The sequence below is a fragment of the Salmo salar genome, chromosome ssa20 (genome assembly GCF_905237065.1).
Source record: "Salmo salar chromosome ssa20, Ssal_v3.1, whole genome shotgun sequence".
Classification (NCBI taxonomy): domain Eukaryota; kingdom Metazoa; phylum Chordata; class Actinopteri; order Salmoniformes; family Salmonidae; genus Salmo; species Salmo salar.
Genome location: NC_059461.1, coordinates 81,687,572 through 81,715,071, shown reverse-complemented (window position 1 = coordinate 81,715,071; position 27,500 = coordinate 81,687,572). Strand labels below are relative to the sequence as shown.

General features: G+C 46.0%; 1 protein-coding gene across 2 annotated transcripts in view; it reads left to right on the top strand.

Moving 5' to 3' along the window:
• The first annotated feature begins 13,124 nt into the window (after window positions 1-13,124).
• The window catches only part of LOC106581415 (metabotropic glutamate receptor 5), a 216,895-nt gene continuing 202,519 nt past the window's right edge, over window positions 13,125-27,500 (top strand). Inside the window, exons 1-4 of one of the 2 annotated variants that reach the window (XM_014163472.2) lie at window positions 13,125-13,412; window positions 19,310-19,846; window positions 22,276-22,719; window positions 23,125-23,239. In XM_014163472.2, the coding sequence (XP_014018947.2) occupies window positions 19,694-19,846; window positions 22,276-22,719; window positions 23,125-23,239 (712 nt within the window). In that variant the 5' untranslated portion in view covers window positions 13,125-13,412; window positions 19,310-19,693. Of the gene's footprint in view, window positions 13,413-14,332; window positions 14,929-19,309; window positions 19,847-22,275; window positions 22,720-23,124; window positions 23,240-27,500 lie in introns of those variants that run through there. The other variant, XM_045704000.1, reaches the window with a different exon arrangement.

The window sequence follows — 27,500 nt, the reverse complement described above, 5'->3', positions numbered from 1 at the left end:
CACTCACTCACTCACTCACTCACTCACTCACTCACTCACTCACTCACCCATACACATACTCACTCACTCACCCATACACTCACTCACTCTCTCTTTGTATCACTCTATCTCTCTATTTCTCAATTCAATTAAATGTGCTTTATTGGCATGACGAAACAATGTACATATTGCCAAACCTTACTTTCTCTCTCTCTTTCTGCTCTCTGGTTCTGATAAAACTCTCTTTCTGCTCTCTGGTTCTGATAAAACTCTTTCTGCTCTCTGGTTCTGATAAAACTCTCTTTCTGCTCTCTGGTTCTGATAAAACTCTTTCTGCTCTCTGGTTCTGATAAAACTCTCTTTCTGCTCTCTGGTTCTGATAAAACTATCTTTCTGCTCTCTGGTTCTGATAAAACTCTCTTTCTGCTCTTTGGTTCTGATAAAACTCTTTCTGCTCTCGGGTTCTGATAAAACTCTCTTTCTGCTCTCTGGTTCTGATAAAACTCTCTTTCTGCTCTCTGGTTCTGATAAAACTCTCTTTCTGCTCTCTGGTTCTGATAAAACTCTCTTTCTGCTCTCTGGTTCTGATAAAACTCATTCTTTCTGCTCTCTGGTTCTGATAAAACTCTCTTTCTGCTCTCTGGTTCTGATAAAACTCATTATTTCTGCTCTCTGGTTCTGATAAAACTCTCTTTCTGCTCTCTGGTTCTGATAAAGCTCATTCTTTCTGCTCTCTGGTTCTGATAAAACTCTCTTTCTGCTCTCTGGTTCTGATAAAACTCTCTTTCTGCTCTCTGGTTCTGATAAAGCTCATTCTTTCTGCTCTCTGGTTGTGATAAAAAGAACCCACTCCATTACCTGTACATCTGCTGTGTTAAATGAACCATGTGTCACAGACTACAAACCGACTATACACACAGACTGCTAACCAATAGTCTCTCTCCAGCCTCTGTTTCCCCTGCCATTCTTCTGCTCTGGATTAAGGAGAGCTCTCAGGCTGGGTCTCAAATCACATAGGAAGGAGGCTTTGGTTGAGAGGTATTATTTGAGACTTGCCTTCAGAAGCTTGTGTAGATGAGAGATTTACAATGTGACCTCATATTGTAATCTTGGTAGGTCCAGCCAGGAATTTGGCCAGTCATGAGTCATCAGTGAGGCCAGCTGTGATCTTGGTAGGCCCAGCCAGGAGTTTGGCCAGTCATGAGTCATCAGTGTGGCCAGCTGTAATCTTGGTAGGCCCAGCCAGGAGTTTGGCCAGTCATGAGTCATCAGTGTGGCCAGCTGTAATCTTGGTAGGCCCAGCCAGGAATTATGGCCAGTCATGAGTCATCAGTGTGGCCAGCTGTATTCTTGGTAGGCCCAGCCAGGAGTTTGGCCAGTCATGAGTCATCAGTGTGGCCAGCTGTAATATTGGTAGGCCCAGCCAGGAGATTGGCCAGTCATGAGTAATCAGTGTGGCCAGCTGTAATCTTGGTAGGCCCAACCAGGAGTTTGGCCAGTCATGAGTCATCAGTGTGGCCAGCTGTAATCTTGGTAGGCCCAGCCAGGAGTTTGGCCAGTCATGAGTCATCAGTGTGTATAACAGCTCCAGGCTCTTGGTTCATGATTCAGTGATGTCACATCACTGAATCCCTGAACACGTAGTAGTGAATCCCTGGACATGTAGTAGTGAATCCCTGGACACGTAGTAGTGAATCCCTGGACACGTAGTAGTGAATCCCTGGACATGTAGTAGTGAATCCCTGGACACGTAGTAGTGAATCCCTGGACACGTAGTAGTGAATCCCTGGACACGTAGTAGTGAATCCCTGGACACGTAGTAGTGAATCCCTGGACACGTAGTAGTGAATCCCTGGACACGTAGTAGTGAATCCCTGGACATGTAGTAGTGAATCCCTGGACACGTAGTAGTGAATCCCTGGACATGTAGTAGTGAATCCCTGGACACGTAGTAGTGAATCCCTGGACACGTAGTAGTGAATCCCTGGACACGTAGTAGTGAATCCCTGGACATGTAGTAGTGAATCCCTGGACATGTAGTAGTGAATCCCTGAACACGTAGTAGTGAATCCCTGGACTTGTAGTAGTGAATCCCTGGACACGTAGAAGTGAATCCCTGGACATGTAGTAGTGAATCCCTGAACACGTAGTAGTGAATCCCTGGACATGTAGTAGTGAATCCCTGGACATGTAGTGGTGAATGCCTGGACACGTAGTAGTGAATCCCTGGACACGTAGTAGTGAATCCCTGGACATATAGTAGTGAATCCCTGGACACGTAGTAGTGAATCCCTGGACACGTAGTAGTGAATCCCTGGACATGTAGTAGTGAATCCCTGGACATGTAGTAGTGAATCCCTGGACACGTAGTAGTGAATCCCTGGACACGTAGTAGTGAATCCCTGGACATGTAGTAGTGAATCCCTGGACACATAGTAGTGAATCCCTGGACATGTAGTAGTGAATCCCTGGACACGTAGTAGTGAATCCCTGGACATGTAGTAGTGAATCCCTGGACATGTAGTAGTGAATCCCTGGACACGTAGTAGTGAATCCCTGGACATGTAGTAGTGAATCCCTGGACATGTAGTAGTGAATCCCTGGACAGGTAGTAGTGAATCCCTGGACATGTAGTAGTGAATCCCTGGACATGTAGAAGTGAATCCCTGGACACCGCAGGCTGACCCGTCTCCCTCCCACACCGGGCAGCACTGCTTGTTCCGCAGCGCCTCTGTGTTGGCCCAAACATGACCGCAGGAGCAGCAGCTTAAGCAGGCTACCCAACAACCAGAAATACCATGACTATCTACCACAGCCAAGAGTTCTCTACACAGACTAACGAAGCACACGGCTACGACGCGACTGCATCACGCTGTCGTGACACAGCAGGTCCGGGGAAAAGAAAGAGTAATGTTAATTCACATTATAACTTCCACTTGCCCACACCCTCGCTCCTCCATCTCTGCCCCCCGCCATACCATCACATGCTTGGGATGAATCCAGCCTCATTCTGTCTCCAGACCAGCTGGCCCCAACCCTCTTCCCCCAGGCCTAGCTGGCCTGGAATGCGTGGGAATGATCTGGGGTGAGAGAGTGGAGTGGTTCCAACTTCTGAGGAACTCTCACATAGTATCCCATCTCACAGTGTGGAACAGATGAGCTACTGTACAGTGACTTCCTGCTAATGTCTGCCGTTCACCACATTATCTACAGAGTGAAACGACACTGGAGAAGATTTCACACCTGTCCCAGTGTGCGCAAAACAGGAACAGAGAAGACTATTGTAGGCTAATGTTGCAATATAAATGGATAAAGTTGTTTGAAATTAATTAGTGCTCAATGGTCAAGTCACCTGGACCTTATAGGCCTTCGGGTAGGCCATGTTACACAGTGACAGTAACAATAGTGTAGTTTATTCTTGGAAACAGAGAGTTAGAACCCCACTTGAAGCACGAACAGTAGGCCTAATTTGGAACAATGAGTGATGCCTTTTGAACTGGGTATGTACGTGTATTATCCAGGTGTATTATCCAGGTGTATTATCCAGCTGTATTATCCAGCTGTATTATCCAGCTGTATTATCAGGTGTATTATCCAGCTTTATTATCTAGCTGTATTATCCAGCTTAATTATCCAGCTGTATTATCCAGCTGTATTATCCAGGTGTATTATCCAGCTGTATTATCTAGCTGTATTATCCAGGTGCATTAGCCTGCTGTATTATTCAGCTGTATTATCCAGGTGTATTATCCAGGTGTATTATCTAGCTGTATTATCCAGGTGTATTATCCAGGTGTATTATCCAGCTGTATTATCCAGCTGTATTATCCAGGTGTATTATCCTGCTGTATTATCCTGCTGTATTATCCTGCTGTATTATTCAGCTGTATTATCCAGGTGTATTATCCAGGTGTATTATCCTGCTGTATTATCCAGCTGTATTATTCAGGTGTATTATCCAGGTGTATTATCCAGGTGTATTATCTTGCTGTATTATCCATCTGTATTATCCAGGTGTATTATCCAGGTGTATTATCCAGCTGTATTATCCAGGTGTATTATCCAGGTGTATTATCCAGCTGTATTATCCAGCTGTATTATCCTGGTGTATGATCCAGCTGTATTATCATGTGCCGGTGAAAGTGTAGGCTGTTCAACTGTGTTTTTTGTGTGCAGATCATAAAGATCGTAAACCCGTTACATGTTCCCGCTGAGGGGCACGAGGTTTGGCTGATCCCGATGAAAACGCACTCGAGCGAGCAGGAATTAACGTCATAGGATTACTGTGTCCAAGGGGCTCGCCTGTTCTGCTAGCTGAGTCTCTCCAACAGCGCTCTCTCTCTCTCTCTCTCTCTCTCTCTCTCTCTCTCTCTCTCTCTCTCTCTCTCTCTCTCTCTCTCTCTAACACACACACACCAGCGCACACACACCAGGAGAGGAAATCTGTGACCCTTGCCTGCAGTCAGATCTGTGGTCAGATAAGACCCACCGGTAATTGAGTGCAATTATAGCAGTTCGAATTTTCAGCAGATTTTGGCTCAGTCGGTAGGCAGTATTTCCCACACAGAAATACCAAGGAAACATGTACAGCCAACTCACCACTAGGTGGAGGTATGACCTGATCACGTCCCACAGGACTACTATCATTAGAGACAGTGATTTAGGATGATTTGGCTGTGCTAAAGGTAGAAGTTGCCCTGGGCACAGATTTAGGATCAGTTTACTCTCCCCAAATTTTAACCTTAGGGCAAAAAATCCCAGTCAGTGTAGAGCAATTTATGTCAGTTTAGTGTGTAAGAGAGAGGGGTGCTTTGGTAGTATAGATTGTTATGATGTCTCTCTGATTACCTCCCCAGACCTGGTTATTAGTACTAGATAGACATGAGCAATTTACTAGAGAGCACATGTTTCATCATTTAAATCCCCACTTATTAATATTTGTTGGTACTTGTGTCTAAGTGTGTATTTGCGTATATTTGTCCTACTTAGACAGAGAGAGCAAATCACTGAGTAGTGGCATTAAATCAACAGTGTCTCTATGGAAACAGAGGATACCCAGTGTTGTTTTGAAACGCCAGTGAATAATTGATTTACTTACTGTAACATTCTCTCTTTTATTTGTGTGTGTGTGTGTGTGTGTTTGTGTGTGTGTGTGTAAAAGAGAGAGAGAGAATATTTTATTGTCTGTGGGAGTACAGCATGTTTCTGTGTGTGCGTGTGCGTGCGTGCGTGCGTGCGTGTGTGTCATGAATTTATGTCCCGTGTGGCTCAGTTGGTAGAGCATGATGTTTGCAACGCCAGGGTTGTGGGTTCGATTCCCACGGGGGACCAGTACAGAGAAAAATGAAATGTATGCATTCACCACTGTAAGTCACTCTGGATAAGAGTGTCTGCTAAATGACTAATGTATTCATACTATTTCATCCTTCCACAAGATATAGTCCCGACACAAATCTAGGGTTGCTACCCAAACCGCCTAGTCGTTGGTTCTATTGGTTCCGTTGCCAGAGACGCGACCTAGTCGTTGGTTCCATTGCCATCTTATTCCTTGCTTGCAGCTAGCCAACGACGCCTAACTTATGGTCACGTCAAACAGAATAACAACCAAGTAGCTGCATTTGTTTAAGCTGACATTTATTTGGATACATCCATAACAATGAGCTAATGATGCATGATTTCACCTGGTATATGTGCTCTCTCGTCAGGTCACTGTTGTTCAGAGGAGCTAGTCAACAACACAGCTAACACCATCACTTCAAACACTGAAGCTGGACAGACTTCAAACTGCCTGCCTGTCTGTCTCGTCCCGACTCCCGACATGTGCATTACTACGGGACAGCTGGAGGTCGAATTTTACTATTGAAACAATGTTGTAAATGAGACAGGCAGCAAGGTTTAGACAAATCTCTGCTGTTGAAAACTAAATGTTAGTCTTAAAGAAATGTGAGATAATGTCTAGATGCATTTTATAGTGGAGATCAAGTGTATAAATTACCTGGCTGGGCTGATGAGACAGTGGATTGTGCAGTCACATGGAACAGAGTAAATAGGCATTTTAACATCATAGATTGAGCTGGTGGTAACTTTTGGAAAAGACACAGGCTGGATTTCCAGTTTTAACCAATCAGCATTCAGGATTAAACCATCACGTTGTATAATATTAATTCAATTCAAGTCAATTTAAATCAATTCAGTTATTGATCACATTCAGATCAATGTGATAGAATTTAACCTCATGGGTCACAAAATGATTGACAGAGCGTTCAAGCCTTGACCTCCCTGCATGCAGATGTTTTGTGAGTATGGACCATTATAATCCAAATAATGTCTTCATTTAATATCATCTTGGGGTAGGTACATTTTGAGCGGGAGAGATCTATAACTCTGCTGTGTGTGTGTGTGTGTGTGTGTGTGTGTGTGTGTGTGTGTGTGTGTGTGTGTGTGTGTGTGTGTGTGTGTGTGTGTGTGTGTGTGTGTGTGTGTGTGTGTGTGTAAGTTCGACTCTGGCGTTTGTGAGGCTAATTACAGCTTAGCAGTTCCATTGGCAAGTTGTCATTACATCTCTTTCGCAACAGCTGTCAGTGGTTGCCATGGTGACGTGACCCTGGAACATTCTCTGTTTCCATCTGTGATGAGCAGTTCCATTCAGGGTTTACATATCACATATGAAATGTAATGGAGGTTGTGCTATTTTGGTTTGAAACAGAGGATACCCAGTGTTGTTTTGAAACGCCAGTGAATAATTGATTTACTTACTGTAACATTCTCTCTTTTATTTGTGTGTGTGTGTGTGTGTGTTTGCATGCATGAGCAGAACAGAACTTATAGTGTCCCATGATCTTTCTGCTGAGTCATATCTCCTCCACTGGGTTGGGGGGCTCTGGTGGTGTCTCAATCACAATGTTAATGTTGATGGAGTTCGGAGGTTGAATTTTAGCTCAGTTCCTTTGAGTCTTGACATGCTCACACACACACACACACACCACACACACACACACACACACACACACACACACACACACACACACACACACACACACACACACACACACACACACACACACAGTGTTAATGAAGCCCAGGTCTCTTTTCCCTCACACAGAGCAGGTAATGTAATTTGGCCCAGCTGAACTATGTGGCAGTGAAGGGAGCATTTCTATATTTGTGTCTTTATTAATGGATGTGTGCAATTGTGTGTGCTGTGACATTTAGCCTGTCTGTTTAAGTGTGCCTGCGAGAGAATAGAATCAGAGTATGAGAGAGAGAGAGGGTGAGAGAGAAGGTGAGAGAGTGAGAGAAGGGGAGAGAGAGAGAGAGAGAGAGAAGGGGAGAGAGAGAGAGAGAAGGGGGGAGAAAGAGAGAGGAGAGAGAGAGAGAAGGGGAGAGAGAGAAGGGGGGAGAGAGAGAGAAGGGGGGAGAGAGAGAGAGAGAGAAGGGGAGAGAGAGAGAGAGAGAGAGAGAGAGAGAGAGAAGGGGGAGAGAGAGAGAGAGAAGGGGAGAGAGAGAGAGAAGGGGAGAGAGAGAGAGAGAGAGAGAGAAGGGGAGAGAGAGAGAAGGGGGAGAGAGAGAGAAGGGGGGAGAGAGAGAGGGGAGAGACGTGAATCTTATAGTCAAACTGTCACTGCATCAGTTAAAGCTCTGAATGCTCAGCATGCATGTAGGTGTATTCAAGTTCAGGTTAGTTAATTCATCATATACACATGTCATGACGTTGGCCTGTGGGTAAGGTTTATGACCCCCCCCCATAAATACCTTTCTCCCTTCCCCTCTCTCTCTGACTCTACTGAAGGACTTGAATAGCCTTTGTTAAACATAGAGAGTCTGGGAACATCAAACAAGTGGGGGGAAAGGAACCATATTTCGGTAATCCAACCAGTTGAAAATATGCGTTGGTACTTAATGAATATGATGTCTGTTCGGTTCTGGGAAAGTCTACACATTATAGTTATCAGATTCACATGGAATTGTTGTTCAATTTAAATGCAATTTAAATGAAACTATTTGTGAAAAGATGAAATGTAATTTTAGCTTCCAAATGAGAGAATTGGGTTTTCATAAGGTTAGAGCCCTGCTCAATCAGTGGCCCGCCCCTGTGAAGAGACACGGGTTATAAACTATGAAACACACCCTTCTCTCCCTCCACTATATAAGCCCTTGATGAAAATGTAACCTCCTGTTCCGAGGACGATAGGACGACGGTCCATACGTTAAAAAGGACTAACATGTCAACTACAGAACTAAGCCAACCGCAGCGTGAGCTTTGGTTGTGAATGGTATGAACTTTGAACTCTTATTCACTAAAGAAGTGAGACATCCTAGCCATGAGTTAGCAACAGCAGCTGTAAACGTGGGCTAGGAAAGGACGGGCGACGTATCCAGTCTAACACACAACGAAGATACTACAACGTATCCAATTTACCACCAGAGACATTCTTCTGAGGACAGGAAGATCTCTGTTGGCCAACACGGCCAGCATCTACGACCAACCTACCGAAGCGCAGCTCAGAGTAAATATTTATTGCATTTTCCTTTTCCAAATGGGCGGTAATTTAGAATGCATATTGATACTGTATTTACGATAGCACAGCTTCTCCCTTTGTTCCTCAGTCTTCCCGCTCTTTCATTCAAGCCCAACCCCCTCTCTTTGTGCAACAAGCCATCATACAGGTTCCGTCCACCAGGGGCATTTTCTGTATGACATAAATTGCTTTCTGTGTATATGTAATTCTGTGTGATTAGTTAGGTATTTAGTAAATAAATAATTAAACCCAATTTTGTATTGCTGATTCAACTTGTTAGCCAGGGTTCGTGAAGATAACCAAGAATTTACAACTTTCAGATGAGACTGAAATAAGGTGACGAATAATATTGACTGCTATTGATGTAAAATATTACTAGGTCTTTAAGAGTTTATTCGGAAGATAACAGCTCTATAAACACTCTTTCGTGGTGCCCCGACTTTCTAGTTAATTACATTTACATGATTATCTTAATCAGGTAATATTAATTACAGAGAAAGGATTTTATAGAACAGCATGTCATATCACTTAATCCGGCATAGCCAAAGACACGACACATGATATACAGTACATGGAGTACACAGTGCAACGAACAACTACACTCAGAAAAAAGGATAACCCTCTGAACCTTTTTGGTTCCAGGTAGAACTATTTTGGGTTCCATGTAGAACCATCAGTGTAAAGGGTTCTACATGGGACCAAAAGGGTTCCTCAAAGGGTTCTCCTAATGTGACAGCTGAAGAAACCTTTTAGGTTCTAGATTAGCACCTTTTTTCTGAGAGTAGCTCTGACAGTCAGAATTAGACGTTCATTCATGTTTCTCAAACGTCAAATTTCAAAGTGCTTAAGGTCAAGTTTAGGCATTAACTGCCAATTGTTAAGGTTATGGTTAGTTTTAGACATGAACTCTGACATGTTAAGGTTAGTCATTAACTACGAATGGTTAAGGTAAGGGTTAAGGTTTGTGTCACGAACCGGCTCGAAGTTCGTAACAAAAAGGGAGACAATGTGGAGATAAGGAATAACAAAATATACTTACAGTGGGGCAAAAAAGTATTTAGTCAGCCACCAATTGTGCAAGTTCTCCCACTTAAAAAGATGAGAGAGGCCTGTAATTTTCATCATAGGTACACTTCAACTATGACAGACAAAATGAGAAAAAAAATCCAGAAAATCACATTGTAGGATTTTTAATTAATTTATTTGCAAATTATGGTGGAAAATAAGTATTTAGTCAATAACAAAAGTTTATCTCAATACTTTGTTATATACCCTTTGTTGGCAATGACACAAGTCAAACGTTTTCTGTAAGTCTTCACAAGGTTTTCACACACTGTTGCTGGTATTTTGGCCCATTCCTCCATGCAGATCTCCTCTAGAGCAGTGATGTTTTGGGGCTGTCGCTGGGCAACACGGACTTTCAACTCCCTCCAAAGATTTTCTATGGGGTTGAGATCTGGAGACTGGTTAGGCCACTCCAGGACCTTGAAATGCTTCTTACGAAGCCACTCCTTCGTTGCCCGGGTGGTGTGTTTGGGATCATTGTCATGCTGAAAGACCCAGCCACGTTTCATCTTCAATGCCCTTGTTGATGGAAGGAGGTTTTCACTCAAAATCTCACGATACATGGCCCCATTCATTCTTTCCTTTACACGGATCAGTCTTCCTGGTCCCTTTGCAGAAGAACAGCCCCAAAGCATGATGTTTCCACCCCCATGCTTCACAGTAGGTATGGTGTTCTTTGGATGCAACTCAGCATTCTTTGTCCTCCAAACACGACGAGTTGAGTTTTTACCAAAAAGTTCTATTTTGGTTTCATCTGACCATATGACATTCTCCCAATCCTCTTCTGGATCATCCAAATGCTCTCTAGCAAACTTCAGACGGGCCTGGACATGTACTGGTTTAAGCAGGGGGACACGTCTAGCACTGCAGGATTTGAGTCCCTGGCGTCGTAGTGTGTTACTGATAGTAGACTTTGTTACTTTGGTCCCAGCTCTCTGCAGGTCATTCACTAGGTCCCCCCGTGTGGTTCTGGGATTTTTGCTCACCATTCTTGTGATAATTTTGACCCCACGGGGTGAGATCTTGCGTGGAGCCCCAGATCGAGGGAGATTATCAGTGGTCTTGTATGTCTTCCATTTCCTAATAATTGCTCCCACAGTTGATTTCTTCAAACCAAGCTGCTTACCTATTGCAGATTCAGTCTTCCCAGCCTGGTGCAGGTCTACAATTTTGTTTCTGGTGTCCTTTGACAGCTCTTTGGTCTTGGCCATAGTGGAGTTTGGAGTGTGACTGTTTGAGGTTGTGGACAGGTGTCTTTTATACTGATAACAAGTTCAAACAGGTGCCATTAATACAGGTAACGAGTGGAGGACAGAGGAGCCTCTTAAAGAAGAAGTTACAGGTCTGTGAGAGCCAGAAATCTTGCTTGTTTGTATGTGACCATATACTTATTTTCCACCATAATTTGCAAATAAATTCATTAAAAATCCTACAATGTGATTTTCTGGATTTTTTTTCCTCATTTTGTCTGTCATAGTTGATGTGTACCTATGATGAAAATTGCAGGCCTCTCTAATCTTTTTAAGTGGGAGAACTTGCACAATTGGTGGCTGACTAAATACTTTTTTGCCCCACTGTATTAACTGAAGTAAACTAAATACAATTAACAATGGTGTGTGTGTAGTCAGTAATCAGTCGTGTAAGTGAGTGTTTGCGTGCATAAATGTGATAATGAGGGGTGTTGAAAGGTGCCAAAGCAAACAAACCAAACGGCCACAAAAATGCCACAACCAAAATCTATCAGTGTGTCTCATGGAGAGAGTCTCCTCAATGAATGGGGAAGAGGTGTATTTATCCTGGGACACACCCGGGCCCAGGCGTGTCCCATGTCGCTGACGACCCTCCCAGCTCCGTCCGCCGACATCCTAATAAGGAAAACAAGAGCAAAGAGAAAGAATACGGCAGACAGAGTGGAAGGGTCATCACAGTTTGGGATAGGCTTAAAACAAAAATCTAAAAAACAACTCTCTAGTCCTGGATTTGAACTGGCAACCTTTTGAATCAGATGCTTACAGCTATCTGCCATCCCTGCCCACAACATCATAGTAAAAACTAAACTTACTTGAAGGTAACAGCGCTCATGGTTGCCCCTAGTGGCAGGTTTCCACATCATCTCCCAATGTCCTCAGACATGGATGAACATCGAATTCTGACTTGTATCATGGGTGACCTGGTTGGCAATGAAATGCTTACCTGCAGGTTCACCTCGCTGCAGGTTCACCTCTCTGCAGGTTCACCTCTCCCCAGGTTCACCTCTCCCCAGGTTCACCTCTCCCCAGGTTCACCTCTCGCCAGGTTCACCTCTAGCCAGGTTCACCTCTACCCAGGTTCATCTCTTGCCAGGTTCGTCTCTCTCCAGGTTCCTCTCTCTCCACCTCTCTCCAGGTTCGCCTCTCCGCAGGTTCGCCTCTCCCCAGGTTCGCCTCTCCCCAGGTTCACCTCGCTCCAGGTTCACCTCTCTCCAGGTTCTTCTCTCCTCAGGTTCTTCTCTCCTCAGGTTCTTCTCTCCTCAGGTTCTTCTCTCTCCAGGTTCTTCTCTACCCAGGTTCTTCTCTCTCCAGGTTCTTCTCTCTCCAGGTTCTTCTCTCCCCAGGTTCTTCTCTCTCCAGTTTCACCTCTCTCCACGTTCTTCTCTCTCCAGGTTCTTCTCTCCCCAGGTTCTTCTCTCTCCAGGTTCACCTCTCCCCAGGTGCTTCTCTCTCCAGGTTCTTCTCTCTCCAGGTTCTTCTCTCTCCAGGTTCACCTCTCTCCAGGTTCACCTCTCTCCAGGTTCTTCTCTCTCCAGGTTCTTCTCTCTCCAGGTTCTTCTCTACCCAGGTTCTTCTCTACCCAGGTTCTTCTCTACCCAGGTTCTTCTCTCCCCAGTTTCTTCTCTCTCCAGGTTCTTCTCTCCCCAGGTTCTTCTCTCTCCAGTTTCACCTCTCTCCAGGTTCACCTCTCTCCAGGTTCTTCTCTCTCCAGGTTCTTCTCTCTCCAGGTTCTTCTCTCTCCAGGTTCTTCTCTCTCCAGGTTCTTCTCTACCCAGGTTCTTCTCTCTCCAGGTTCTTCTCTCCCCAGGTTCTTCTCTCTCCAGTTTCACCTCGCTCCAGGTTCTTCTCTCTCCAGGTTCACCTCTTGACAACAAAAGAATAAATAAATGGGTAAAGAAAGAGTAATATAGAGATAAAAATGGAATAGTAATTTAGCACAAACATTTTGAGAAAACAAAGAATTAAAGAAGAAATACACACTAAATAGCAAAGTCTAGAGGGAGCCTGTTAGATGCGCGCTCTATCCAGCCCACCATTTGTGTGTTTGTGTGTGTAGGCTCCCTATAGACTTTGCTATTTAGTGTGTATTTAGTGTGTATTTAGTGTGTATTTCTGCTTTAAATTCTTTGTTTGCTTTTAATGGTCTTCTAATCCCTCTTGCATTTGGCTGGCAATTTAATCCTGGCCTTGTTTATGACCAAGCCCCCAAAGACTCCCCCTGAATCTGTATCCGCCCATCCATCCATCCATCCATCCATCTATCCATCCATCCATCCATCTATCCAACCATCCATTCACACAAACACACTTAGCCTATACACATTGAAAAGAGAGAGCACACAGAGAGTGCTGAGTGAAACACAGACTGAGATACAGGTAGAGAGAAAGAGAGAGTGGGAAAGAGAGCGAGCAGAAAGTGTCAGATCGGTGGGAGCCGTGCAGTGTGAGGGCGACAGACAGAGAGCGAGCGAAGAGCACGGGAACAAAGACTAGAGATTCCGTCGTTGCCAGGATGAAAAAGTGGTATAATCACAACCATGATGCGCCGATCGGAGAAGAGTGGGGGTTTCTCCAAGACATGCACCACGGCCTAGTCGAGGTAGGCCTATTCAACTAGCTTTTCCCATATAACTTTTGGATTAGTCTTACATTCAGAAAAAACAACAGAGCAGTCAATTGTATTTATGTTTCTGTAAAAAGCATTGGGTTAAAAATGCAAAGTAATACATTTTTAATTTCAAATTTAAGCTTTTACATTGATAGGATACTGTTGAGTTGTATTATTTAGTTCCTAAACGAACGATGAACATGTTAGATGAGTGTGTTTTCACGATGAGAGGTGGGCTGGCGGCTGTTTACTCCTGTATCAATGGCAGTTGTGTCAAAACCCGGTTGATCTCATCTGATTCCCGTGATATTTCTGGCATCCTGGAATTTGTGTTTATAACACCAAGCTGTCCTCTCGTGGAATGCATTCTATTAATTGGAAATATAATATGATATCAGGAACATTTTAGCACCAAAGCATATTTTGACTGCCTGCAACAAAGCTTGTAGCTGTGTGACAGGCTATATTAATATTAGAGAGTATAATAGCCTAACTGTGTATTGTTCCCGCCTGCTGATGACAGTACTAATGATTTACACTGCTGTTTGTGTTACTGAGACCAGCCTAATGTGTGTGTGTGTGTGTGTGTGTGTGTGTGTGTGTGTGTGTGTGTGTGTGTGTGTGTGTGTGTGTGTGTGTGTGTGTGTGTGTGTGTGTGTGTGTGTGTGAGATGAATGACAGTGTCATTGATCAATAAACACACCCAGATTCTCATTCCATCAATATGTCTCAGGATGGCCACAGGGTGGTAGACTTGACATTCTCCTTTTGAGAGGACACACACATGCACAAACACACACACACACACACACACACACACACACACACTACAGACACACACACACACTGTTAATCACTGTGTGTGTGTTGTGTGTGTGTGTGTGATCTGGTGATCTGTGTGTATTTGGTGATCTAGCCTAGTGTCACTGGTTCAATGCGGGGATTCATTCACCAACATGTTCGCAAGGTGGAACACTAGAATAGAGAAACTCAAAGGCACCGAACCGGACTTTTACTGGAGGGGAAGGCGCGCGCTGAGCGGGGCTTCGAATGACACGAGCCAGTCACCTTGCGGTCTGAAAGCGGCAGGCGCAGCAGGAAATAACCCAAACAAAAAACACAAGCTCACCAACCGCAGTTCTCCCTGAGTGGAGTTGTGTCAGAAAGACAAACACATATGACAGTCACTCCTCAGCACAGTGTGAGGATCTAGAGAACGGTCAGATAACGCTGCCCCGTCGCGAGACAGACTGTCTGAGAGGAGATAGAGAGAGGGGGATTGAGAGACCAGCGCAGAGAAGAGAAGAGGGGGTTTGGCGCGCGATGCGTGAGCAGACATAGCACCGGCAGAGTTTGTGCGTGACATGAAGACGAGATGAGCTCAAGCTGTGGCCTTGGTCGCGAGCAGCCGGTGCTGGTTCTGCCGTTATCCCGTCGAAATTAACGAGGTCGTAGGCTACATGTGATGACACGAGCCCCCCGACCGTGGCAGGGTCAGATTGACACGGTAAGGCTCTCTGTGTATAGATGTGGATTTAAGGTAACTGCGCGTTCAGCCTGTGGATGCAGCAGTGAGACACAGCAGATAGCCTCCACTATGTTTACTTCCTATGGAATGGAGAGACAGGATTTTGGTTGACGTCAGACAATGATAATACTCATTTCAGATTATGTCTCTGTCATGTTTTTGCATTAATTGCCCGTTAAAAGCTCCTGCCAACGTGCATATATCCTGACGTTAACGGGGTTGGTTGTTGGTACCGTACCCCCTCCCCCAAATGCTACAGACTTGCTGTTCTCTCTCTGTGACATAATTCCGTGTAGCAGACAGCCTTCTTGCACTCCTGTCTTTAAGTCTGTCTGAACGGTGAGGATTTTGCTTAACGTTGTCAAGAGAAAGATACAAGTTACAGGACTCTCTTCTCTGCAATGGTTCAGTGGGTAAACGGTGGCGCGCGCGACGACTGTTGTTATGGTTCAATTTCAGCACCGCGGACAGCTCCGAAGGGCAAGCGCATGCAGCTACCACATCCGTCCCGTTTACACAGACTATGAGACAGACATACAGACCATCGCCACGTCTTGTTATTTGACATTGTTAACCATGGAGCCAGGAGCGGAATGGGACAAGAAAGGCCATACCTTTTCTAACACACCGACCCATTTGTTTCCATAATGCCACCATTATTAGCCAGATAATAAAACATTTGAAGAAAAAAAGTTAGACAGGCCCACTGGGCTAAAAATGGACCAGCCATCTGGCATTTCGGGCCAGTCTGCCCCTGCTTGGAGCACATTCCCATTGGCAGACTTCACAGGGGCATTATATAGGCTACACAGGCACAAATATCCAATACATTTAGGGTGCTGTCTTTCGGATGGGACGTTAAACGGGTGTCCTGACTCTGAGGTAATTAAAGATCCCATGGCACTTATCGTTAGAGTGGGGGTGTTAACCCCGGTGTCCTGGCTAAATTCCCAATCTGGCCCTCATTCCATCAAGGTCACCTAATAATCTCCAGTTTACAATTGGCTCTTTCATCCCCCTCCTCCATCCTGTAACTATTCCTCAGGTCGTTGCTGTACATGAGAACGTGTTCTCTGTCAACTTACCTGGTAAAATAAGGGTTAAATCAAATAAAATATGTCATTTTATGGGCACAGGCTCATCATGTGAAAATCATGCTATCATCTCCCGCTCGGTTTACTCAACCAGTCAATGACAACATCTACGAGCAATGTCAATCTCCCAGACTGTTGATTGTCCGGTGTATTAACGGGGTTTATTTAAAGCGTTAACCGTGGTGTGTTGAATGTGGCAGCCAAGCCTGTCAATTTCTACTGGTGTGAGAGAAGCGCAGTGTCCTCTGTAGCCTACGGAATGATAAACGTGCATGCCTAATTCAGAAGATATATGTTTCTGTGAATGGGACAGAGGGGGAATTAATTAGGTTCCGTAATAAAGTGAGATGTGCTCTATAGGAGAGCACATACAGAGCGACAGGTATGCAATACCGCCCGCAGCCTTGGCGAGGAAGAGAGCGCGCGCGAGAAAGAGAGAGAGAAAGAAAAAAGAGAAAGAAAGAGAGAGAGAAAGAGAGAGAGAAAGAAAGAAAGAAAGAAAGAAAGAGAGAGAGAGAAAGAAAGAGAGAGACGGTGGTGGAGGAGTCTGTACCATAATAAATCAGTCTCGCGGGCTGCAGGATGAATAGCTCTGAGGAAGAGGTCGGTGCAGCGGAATGGACCCAGCGCGAGCAGCTCTCCCGTTTACGGCGCTGTAATGATGCTGTCATATTAATTACATCCCTTGACCCAATCGTTTCCCGCCTACTGCTCGAGCTGTTGGGCCCGCCACTCTGCCAACATTCCGACGACCTTGATCAAGTCTATTTACATAAACATCAAAAGCTTCAAGCGTTAACGCTGGACCCATCCCCTAAAAAACGACTCTGTGTACGGTGCTTCCCGCTGCTTGAAATATGTTATACCTGTGGCTGACATGTGGTTATGCGTAGTTGACGTGAGGTTGAATATATACTGAACAAAAATATAAATGCAACAATTTCAACTATTTTACTGAGTTACAGTTCATATAAGGAAATCAGTCAATTGAAATAAATTCATTAGGCCCTAATCTATGGATTTCACATGACTGGGCAGGGGCGCCTAGGGGGGGGGGCATAGGCTTGGGAGCATGGGAGCTAGGCCCAGTCATTGGGGAGCCAGGCCCAGTCAATCAGAACAAGTTTTTACCCCACAAAATGACTTTATTACAGACAGAAATACTCCTCAGTTTCATCAGCTGGTGGCTGGTCTCAGATGATCCTGCAGGTGAAGAAGCCGGATGTGGAGGTCCTGGGCTGGCGTGGTTACATGTGGTCTGTGGTTGTGAGGCCGGTTGGACATACTGCCAAATTCTCTAAAACAACGTTGGAGGCGGCTTATGGTAGAGAAATTAATAGCTCTGGTGGACATTCCTGCAGTCAGCATGCCATTTGCACTCTCCCTCAAAACTTGAGACATCTGTGGCATTGTGTTGTTTAGAGTGGCCTTTTATTGTCCCCAGCACAAAGGTGCACGTGTGTACTAATTAACAGGGATGTAAACAAATTTGTGCACAAAATTGGAGAGAAATAAGCTTTTTGTGCGTATGAAAAATGTCTGGGATCCTTTATTTCCGCTTATGAAACATGGGACTAACACTTTACATGTTGCGTTTATATTTTTGTTCATTATATTTGCTTAAAATACAAACAAGTTTTAGTTATAGTTTATGACATTAGGTAGAGGGACCGTGTTGTTCATCATGAGCAGTTTGGGAACTGGACCTTTGAAAAGCTACACAAGGCCTCAATCATACAACTTATAGTGATATTCTGATGAGGCAACGGTGTGAAACTGGTAGGATTCATGTGAGAGTATAAGGCTGTTTGGATAGGTTTTCACTGTGCTCTGAGGCTTGGTCTGGTGTTGTATGTTATTGTTCTCCTTCTCCATTTAGCAGTGAGTCCCTCCCAGCCTCTCTGGTAGATCCTCCTCTCCACCCTCTCCGAGTTGGGCATCTCCGGCGCGGCCCACGCTTGGATTGCGTCCTACCTGACAGGTTGCTCCTACCAGGTGGCGTGGCGAGAATCTGTCTCCGCACCATGCGCTCTCACCACTGGTGTCCCCCAGGGCTCTGTTCTAGGCCCTCTCCTATTCTCACTATACACCAAGTCACTTGGCTCTGTCATATCCTCACATGGTCTCTCCTATCATTGCTATGCAGACGACACACAATTAATCTTCTCCTTTCCCCCTTCTGATAAGCAGGCGGCGAATCGCATCTCTGCATGTCTGTCAGACATATCAGTGTGGATGACGGATCACCAGCTCAAGCTGAACCTCGGCAAGACGGAGCTGCTCTTCCTCCCGGGAAGGACTGCCCGTTCCATGATCTCGCCATCACGGTTGACAACTCCCTTGTGTCCTCCTCCCAGAGTGCTAAGAACCTTGGCGTGATCCTGGACAACACCCTGTCGTTCTCCACTAACATCAAGGCGGTGACCCGATCCTGTAGGTTCATGCTCTACAACATTCGCAGAGTACGACCCTGCCTCACACAGGAAGCGGCGCAGGTCCTAATCCAGGCACTTGGCATCTCCCGTCTGGATTACTGCAACTCGCTGTTGGCTGGGCTCCCTGCCTGTGCCATTAAACCCCTACAACTCATCCAGAACGCCGCAGCCCGTCTGGTGTTCAACCTTCCCAAGTTCTCTCACGTCACCCCGCTCTCTCCACTGGCTTCCAGTTGAAGCTCGCATCCGCTACAAGACCATGGTGATTGCCTACGGAGCTGTGAAGGGAACGGCACCTCCATACCTTCAGGCTCTGATCAGGCCCTACACCCAAACAAGGGCACTGCGTTCATCCACCTCTGGCCTGCTGGCCCCCCTACCTCTGAGGAAGCACAGTTCCCGCTCAGTCCAGTCAAAACTGTTCGCTGCTCTGGCACCCCAATGGTGGAACAAGCTCCCTCACGACGCCAGGACAGCGGAGTCAATCACCACCTTCCGGAGACACCTGAAACCCCACCTCTTTAAGGAATACCTAGGATAGGATAAAGTAATCCTTCTAACCCCCCCTTAAAAGATTTAGATGCACTATTGTAAAGTGGTTGTTCCGCTGGATATCATAAGGTGAATGCACCAATTTGTAAGTCGCTCTGGATAAGAGCGTCTGCTAAATGACTTAAATGTAATGTAAAATGTAAATGGTAGCCTTCCTTACTCCCTGATGTGTAACAGGTAGATAACAGATTGATCTGAGAACAGGAAAGTAAGCCACTATAAAAGATGGATTTCCCCTGCCGCATTCAGACCCTAACCCCCCACTACCTCTGTTTACAGGTAATGACCCGCCCCTTTACCTGTCTGTTACCTGTTACCATGGACACCACTGCTTCACCATAGAGGAGGATATTCCTCAACCAACCAGAGTGGAGTTCGGTTTCGACCAGAAGGATTGAAAAGTATTTCCCAGGATACACTGCTTCTCACTGGCACTCGTTATTGTTAACGTGGCAATGGCCTTTCCTTGACCTCTGCAGCAGGAGGAGGAAGAGGAAGTCTACATTTTTTTGTTATTTTTTGGGGGCCTTGCTACCACTCCCCAATATGGAGAGGAACTTTACTCTTATGAAGCGTAGTAGTTCTTGACCAAACTGGACATCAAGACACCTCATCAAGACACCTCATCAAGACATATTCTTAGTTAACAAACTGACCGATGAGATGATCTGGATCATCCTGGTTCTGCCCATGTGGGCGTGGCGTGGGACTGTTGGCGATTCCCAGTCTAACGAGCGGCGAGTCGTGGCACACATCCCTGGTGACATCATCATAGGAGCCCTGTTCTCTGTCCATCACCAGCCGACAGCGGACAAGGTACAACCCTCAGAGACTAAGCCATCCTGTATGTACACATGAATGACTGATGGTGTGAGTGTGATGGACAGTGGGGTCTGAAATGATTGGTACCCCGATAAAGATTAGCCAAAATGACTGTATACAACAAATCATTTAAATACGGAGCTATATTGTTTGCTCAATAAAATGGTTTCAATCCAAGTGCCAATGCTGTTTAGCAAACAGCAGGTGTTTCCATTTGTTGGATAAGATTAAAATGTAGCTCTTTGGCTCTGCACACCAGTGGGAATGTATGAGCGGAACAGAACCCCATACCTACTGTAAAATATGATGCTAGATCTTTAGTATTATGGGTCTGTTTATTTTCCACTGGTCCTGAGGTCCTTGTTAAGGTCAACATCGTAATGAACTTTACCCACTAGCAGTACATTTTAGCCAAAAACCTGGTTGCCTCTGCAAGTGAATCTACCAGCAAGATGAACCCTAAGCACACATCAAAATCCAAAATGGAAACGATGTATCAGCCACAAAATCAACATTTTGCAATGGCCGTCTTAGCTTCCACACTTAAAACCCATTGAAAACCTGGGGTTAGAATTGAAGAGGACAGTCCAGATGTCTTTGAATTGAAGAGGACATTCCATATGTCTTTGAATTGAAGAGAACAGTCCAGATGTCTTTTGAATTGAAGAGGACAGTTCAGATGTCTTTGAATTGGAGAGGACAGTCCATATGTCTTTGAACTGAAGAGGACAGTCCAGATGTCTTTGAATTGAAGAGGACAGTCCATATGTCTTTGAACTGAAGAGGACAGTCCAGATGTCTTTGAATTGAAGAGGACAGTCCATATGTCTTTGAATTGAAGAGGACGTTCCATATGTCTTTGAATTGAAGAGGACAGTTCATATGTCTTTGAACTGAAGAGGACAGTCCAGATGTCTTTGAATTGAAGAGGACAGTCCATATGTCTTTGAATTGAAGAGGACAGTCCAGATGTCTTTGAATTGAAGAGGACAGTCCAGATGTCTTTGAATTGAAGAGGCCGTCCAGATGTCTTTGAATTGAAGAGGACAGTCCATATGTCTTTGAATTGAAGAGGACAGTCCATATGTCTTTGAATTGAAGAGGACAGTCCATATGTCTTTGAATTGAAGAGGACAGTCCTTATGTCTTTGAATTGAAGAGGACAGTCCATATGTCTTTGAATTGAAGAGGACAGTCCATATGTCTTTGAATTGAAGGGGACAGTCCATATGTCTTTGAATTGAAGAGGACAGTCCAGATGTCTTTGAATTGAAGAGGACAGTCCAGATGTCTTTGAATTGAAGAGGCCGTCCAGATGTCTTTGAATTGAAGAGGACAGTCCATATGTCTTTGAATTGAAGAGGACAGTCCATATGTCTTTGAATTGAAGAGGACAGCCCATATGTCTTTGAATTGAAGAGGACAGCCCATATGTCTTTGAATTGAAGAGGACAGTCCATATGCACAGACAAAGGATATCAGGGATCTGGAAGGGTTCTGATTGGAGGACTGGTCTAAGATCTCTCCCAATGTGTTCTCCAACTCAGAAAACAGTGTTTTTATCCTCGCATAGTGAAGGAAGGTTTTAAAGGTATTTAAAACAGGGGTGTCAATAATTTTGACCCCTACCTTTTTGAGAAAAAAACAATTACTTGTTAACAAAATATATTTCTCTGAGCAATTGTATTAGTATAAAATAACATAATTTACCAAAACTGTTTTAGCATACAATATGGCTCAGTTTTTGAATTATTTATATTATACAGTCATTTTTGCTATTCTTTGTCAAGGGGTGTCAATAATTTCAGACTGTGTGACGGTGTATGCTATCCACCCAAGGTGTTAGAAATCAAATCAAATAGCATAAGCAGTATCCAGTGTGTGTGTGTGTGTGTGTGTGTGTGTGTGTGTGTGTGTGTGTGTGTGTGTGTGTGTGTGTGTGTGTGTGTGTGTGTGTGTGTGTGTGTGTGTGTGTGTGTAGTGATGCTGTATAGTGATGCTGTATATGTGTGTGTGTGTGTGTAGTGATGCTGTATATGTGTGTGTGTGTGTGTGTGTAGTGATGCTGTATATGTGTGTGTGTTGTGATGCTCTATGTGTGTGTGTGTAGTGATGCTGTATGTGTGTGTGTGTGTGTGTGTGTGTAGTGATGCTGTATATGTGTGTGTGTAGTGATGCTGTATATGTGTGTGTGTGTAGTGATGCTGTATATATATGTGTGTGTGTGTAGTGATGCTGTATATATATATGTGTGTGTGTGTAGTGATGCTGTATATATATATGTGTGTGTGTGTAGTTATGCTGTATATATATATGTGTGTGTGTGTAGTGATGCTGTATATGTGTGTGTGTAGTGATGCTCTATGTGTGTGTGTGTAGTGATGCTGTATATATATATGTGTGTGTGTGTGTTCCTCCCCCAGGTACATGAACGTAAATGCGGTTCGGTGCGTGAGCAGTACGGTATCCAGCGTGTTGAGGCCATGCTGCACACTCTAGACCGTATCAACGCTGACCCCCGGATCCTCCCCAACATCAGCCTGGGCTGTGAGATAAGAGACTCCTGCTGGCACTCTGCTGTGGCCCTGGAGCAGAGCATTGAGTTCATACGAGACTCCCTGGTGTCCTCCGACGAGGCCGAGGTGGGGGGAGGCAGTGTGTGGGGGGGAGGCGGGGGAGGAGCCGATGGGAGGGGAGGGCCGAGGTGTGCGGACCCTGCTGCAACCCCTATGCGGGGGAAGAAGCCCATCGTCGGGCTGATAGGACCAGGCTCCAGCTCTGTGGCCATCCAAGTCCAGAACCTCCTACAGCTCTTCAACATACCCCAGATCGCCTACTCTGCTACCAGCATGGACCTCAGTGACAAGGTAGCCACACAATTATTTTCACATTTATTTGACTCTATTCTATTTTCTATGATCTACTTCATTCTATTCAATCTTATTAGTACTTTATGAGTATCCTACTGTTTCTCTTCAACAGAATCTATATAAACACTTTATAAGTACTGTTTTTCTCCAACCGTCTGTATAAGTACTTTATAAGTACTGTTTCTCTCCAACAGAGTCTGTATAAGTACTTTATAAGTACTGTTTCTCTCCAACAGAGTCTGTATAAGTACTTTATAAGTACTGTTTTCGCCAACAGAGTCTGTATAAGTACTTTATAAGTACTGTTTTTCTCCAACAGAGTCTGTATAAGTACTTTATAAGTACTGTTTTTCTCCAACAGAGTCTGTATAAGTTCTTTATAAGTACTGTTTTCGCCAACAGAGTTTGTATAAGTACTTTATGAGGGTGGTGCCATCGGATGCTCAGCAGGCCAGAGCCATGGTGGACATTGTCAAGAGATACAACTGGAGCTACGTCTCTGCCATACACACAGAGGGTAAGAATACACAAGCCCCCCTACAGTGACAGGGTTAGAATACACAAGCCCCCCTACAGTGGCAGGGTTAGAATACACAAGCCCCCCTACAGTGACAGGGTTAGAATACACAAGCCCCCCTACAGTGGCAGGGTTAGAATACACAAGCCCCCCTACAGTGACAGGGTTAGAATACACAAGCCCCCCTACAGTGACAGGGTTAGAATACACAAGCCCCCCCTACAGTGGCAGGGTTAGAATACAGTGACAGCGTTAGAATACACAAGCCCCCCTACAGTGGCAGGGTAAGAATACACAAGCCCCCTACAGTGGCAGGGTAAGAATACACAAGCCCCCCTACAGTGGCAGGGTTAGAATACACAAGCTCCCCTACAGTGACAGGGTTAGAATACACAAGCTCCCCTACAGTGACAGGGTTAGAATACACAAGCCCCCCTACAGTGACAGGGTTAGAATACACAAGCCCCCCTACGGTGATAGGGTTAGAATACACAAGCCCCCCTACAGTGGCAGGGTTAGAATACACAAGCCCCCCTACAGTGACAGGGTTAGAATACACAAGCCCCCCTACAGTGACAGGGTTAGAATACACAAGCCCCCCTACAGTGACAGGGTTAGAATACACAAGCCCCCCTACAGTGACAGGGTTAGAATACACAAGCCCCCCTACAGTGGCAGGGTTAGAATACACAAGCCCCCCCTACAGTGGCAGGGTTAGAATACACAAGCCCCCCTACAGTGGCAGGGTTAGAATACACAAGCCCCCCCTACGGTGATAGGGTTAGAATACACAAGCCCCCCTACAGTGGCAGGGTAAGAATACACAAGCCCCCCGACAGTGACAGGGTTAGAATACACAAGCCCACCTACAAAGGCAGGGTTAGAATACACAAGCCCCCCTACAGTGACAGGGTTAGAATACACAAGCCCCCCTACAGTGACAGGGTTAGATTACACAAGCCCCCCTACAGTGACAGGGTTAGAATACACAAGCCCCCCCTACAGTGGCAGGGTTAGAATACACAAGCCCCCCTACAGTGACAGGGTTAGAATACACAAACCCCCCTACAGTGACAGGGTTGGAATACACAAGCCCCCCTACAGTGACAGGGTGAGAATACACAAGCCCCCCTACAGTGACAGGGTAAGAATACACAAGCCCCCCCGACAGTGACAGGATTAGAATACACAAGCCCCCCTACAGTGACAGGGTGAGAATACACAAGCCCCCCTACAGTGACAGGGTAAGAATACACAAGCCCCCCCGACAGTGACAGGGTTAGAATACACAAGCCCCCCTACAGTGACAGGGTTAGAATACACAAGCCCCCCTACAGTGACAGGGTTAGAATACACAAGCCCCCCGACAGTGACAGGGTTAGAATACACAAGCCCCCCTACAGTGACAGGGTTAGAATACACAAGCCCCCCTACAGTGACAGGGTTAGAATACACAAGCCCCCTCGACAGTGACAGGGTTAGAATACACAAGCCCCCCTACAGTGACAGGGTTAGAATACACAAGCCCCCCTACAGTGACAGGGTTAGAATACACAAGCCCCCCAACAGTGACAGGGTTAGAATACACAAGCCCCCCTACAGTGACAGGGTTAGAATACACAAGCCCCCCTACAGTGGCAGGGTTAGAATAAACAAGCCCCCCCGACAGTGACAGGGTTAGAATTCACAAGCCCCCCTACAGTGGCAGGGTTAGAATACACAAGCCCCCCTACAGTGGCAGGGTTAGAATACACAAGCCCCCATACAGTGGCAGGGTTAGAATACACAAGCCACCCTACAGTGGCAGGGTTAGAATACACAAGCCCCCTACAGTGAAAGGGTTAGAATACACAAGCCCCCTCGACAGTGACAGGGTTAGAATACACAAGCCCCCCTACAGTGGCAGGGTTAGAATACACAAGCCCCCCTACAGTGACAGGGTTAGAATACACAAGCCCCCTCGACAGTGACAGGGTTAGAATACACAAGCCCCCCTACAGTGGCAGGGTTAGAATACACAAGCCCCCCTACAGTGACAGGGTTAGAATACACAAGCCCCCCTACAGTGGCAGGGTTAGAATACACAAGCCCCCCTACAGTGACAGGGTTAGAATACACAAGCCCCCAAACAGTGGCAGGGTTAGAATACACAAGCCCCCCCTACAGTGACAGGGTTAGGATACACAAGCCCCCCCTACAGTGACAGGGGTTAGAATACACAAGCCCCCTCGACAGTGACAGGGTTAGAATACACAAGCCCCCCTACAGTGGCAGGGTTAGAATACACAAGCCCCCCTACAGTGACAGGGTTAGAATACACAAGCCCCCCTACAGTGGCAGGGTTAGAATACACAAGCCCCCCTACAGTGACAGGGTTAGAATACACAAGCCCCCCTACAGTGGCAGGGTTAGAATACACAAGCCCCCTACAGTGACAGGGTTAGAATACACAAGCCCCCCTACAGTGACAGGGTTAGAATACACAAGCCCCCACTACAGTGGCAGGGTTAGAATACACAAGCCCCCCCTACAGTGACAGGGTTAGAATACACAAGCCCCCCCTACAGTGACAGGGTTAGAATACACAAGCCCCCTCTACAGTGACAGGGTTAGAATACACAAGCCCCCCTACAGTGACAGGGGTTAGAATACACAAGCCCCCCTACAGTGACAGGGTTAGAATACACAAGCCCCCCTACAGTGGCAGGGTTAGAATACACAAGCCCCCCTACAGTGACAGGGTTAGAATACACAAGCCCCCCTACAGTGGCAGGGTTAGAATACACAAGCCCCCCTACAGTGACAGGGTTAGGATACACAAGCCCCCCTACAGTGACAGGGTTAGAATACACAAGCCCCCCTACAGTGACAGGGTTAGAATACACAAGCCCCCCCTACAGTGACAGGGTTAGAATACACAAGCCCCCTACAGTGACAGGGTTAGAATACACAAGCCCCCCTACAGTGGCAGGGTTAGAATACACAACCCCCCTACAGTGGCAGGGTTAGAATACACAAGCCCCCCTACAGTGGCAGGGTTAGAATACACAAGCCCCCCTACGGTGATAGGGTTAGAATACACAAGCCCCCCTACAGTGGCAGGGTAAGAATACACAAGCCCCCCGACAGTGACAGGGTTAGAATACACAAGCCCACCTACAAAGGCAGGGTTAGAATACACAAGCCCCCCCTACAGTGACAGGGTTAGAATACACAAGCCCCCTACAGTGACAGGGTTAGATTACACAAGCCCCCCTACAGTGACAGGGTTAGAATACACAAGCCCCCCCTACAGTGGCAGGGTTAGAATACACAAGCCCCCCTACAGTGACAGGGTTAGAATACACAAGCCCCCTACAGTGACAGGGTTGGAATACACAAGCCCCCCTACAGTGACAGGGTGAGAATACACAAGCCCCCCTACAGTGACAGGGTAAGAATACACAAGCCCCCCGACAGTGACAGGATTAGAATACACAAGCCCCCCTACAGTGACAGGGTGAGAATACACAAGCCCCCCCTACAGTGACAGGGTAAGAATACACAAGCCCCCCCGACAGTGACAGGGTTAGAATACACAAGCCCCCCTACAGTGACAGGGTTAGAATACACAAGCCCCCCCTACAGTGACAGGGTTAGAATACACAAGCCCCCCGACAGTGACAGGGTTAGAATACACAAGCCCCCCTACAGTGACAGGGTTAGAATACACAAGCCCCCCTACAGTGACAGGGTTAGAATACACAAGCCCCCTCGACAGTGACAGGGTTAGAATACACAAGCCCCCCTACAGTGACAGGGTTAGAATACACAAGCCCCCCTACAGTGACAGGGTTAGAATACACAAGCCCCCCCAACAGTGACAGGGTTAGAATACACAAGCCCCCCTACAGTGACAGGGTTAGAATACACAAGCCCCCCTACAGTGGCAGGGGTTAGAATAAACAAGCCCCCCCGACAGTGACAGGGTTAGAATTCACAAGCCCCCCTACAGTGGCAGGGTTAGAATACACAAGCCCCCCTACAGTGGCAGGGTTAGAATACACAAGCCCCCCATACAGTGGCAGGGTTAGAATACACAAGCCACCCTACAGTGGCAGGGTTAGAATACACAAGCCCCCCTACAGTGAAAGGGTTAGAATACACAAGCCCCCTCGACAGTGACAGGGTTAGAATACACAAGCCCCCCTACAGTGGCAGGGTTAGAATACACAAGCCCCCCCTACAGTGACAGGGTTAGAATACACAAGCCCCCTCGACA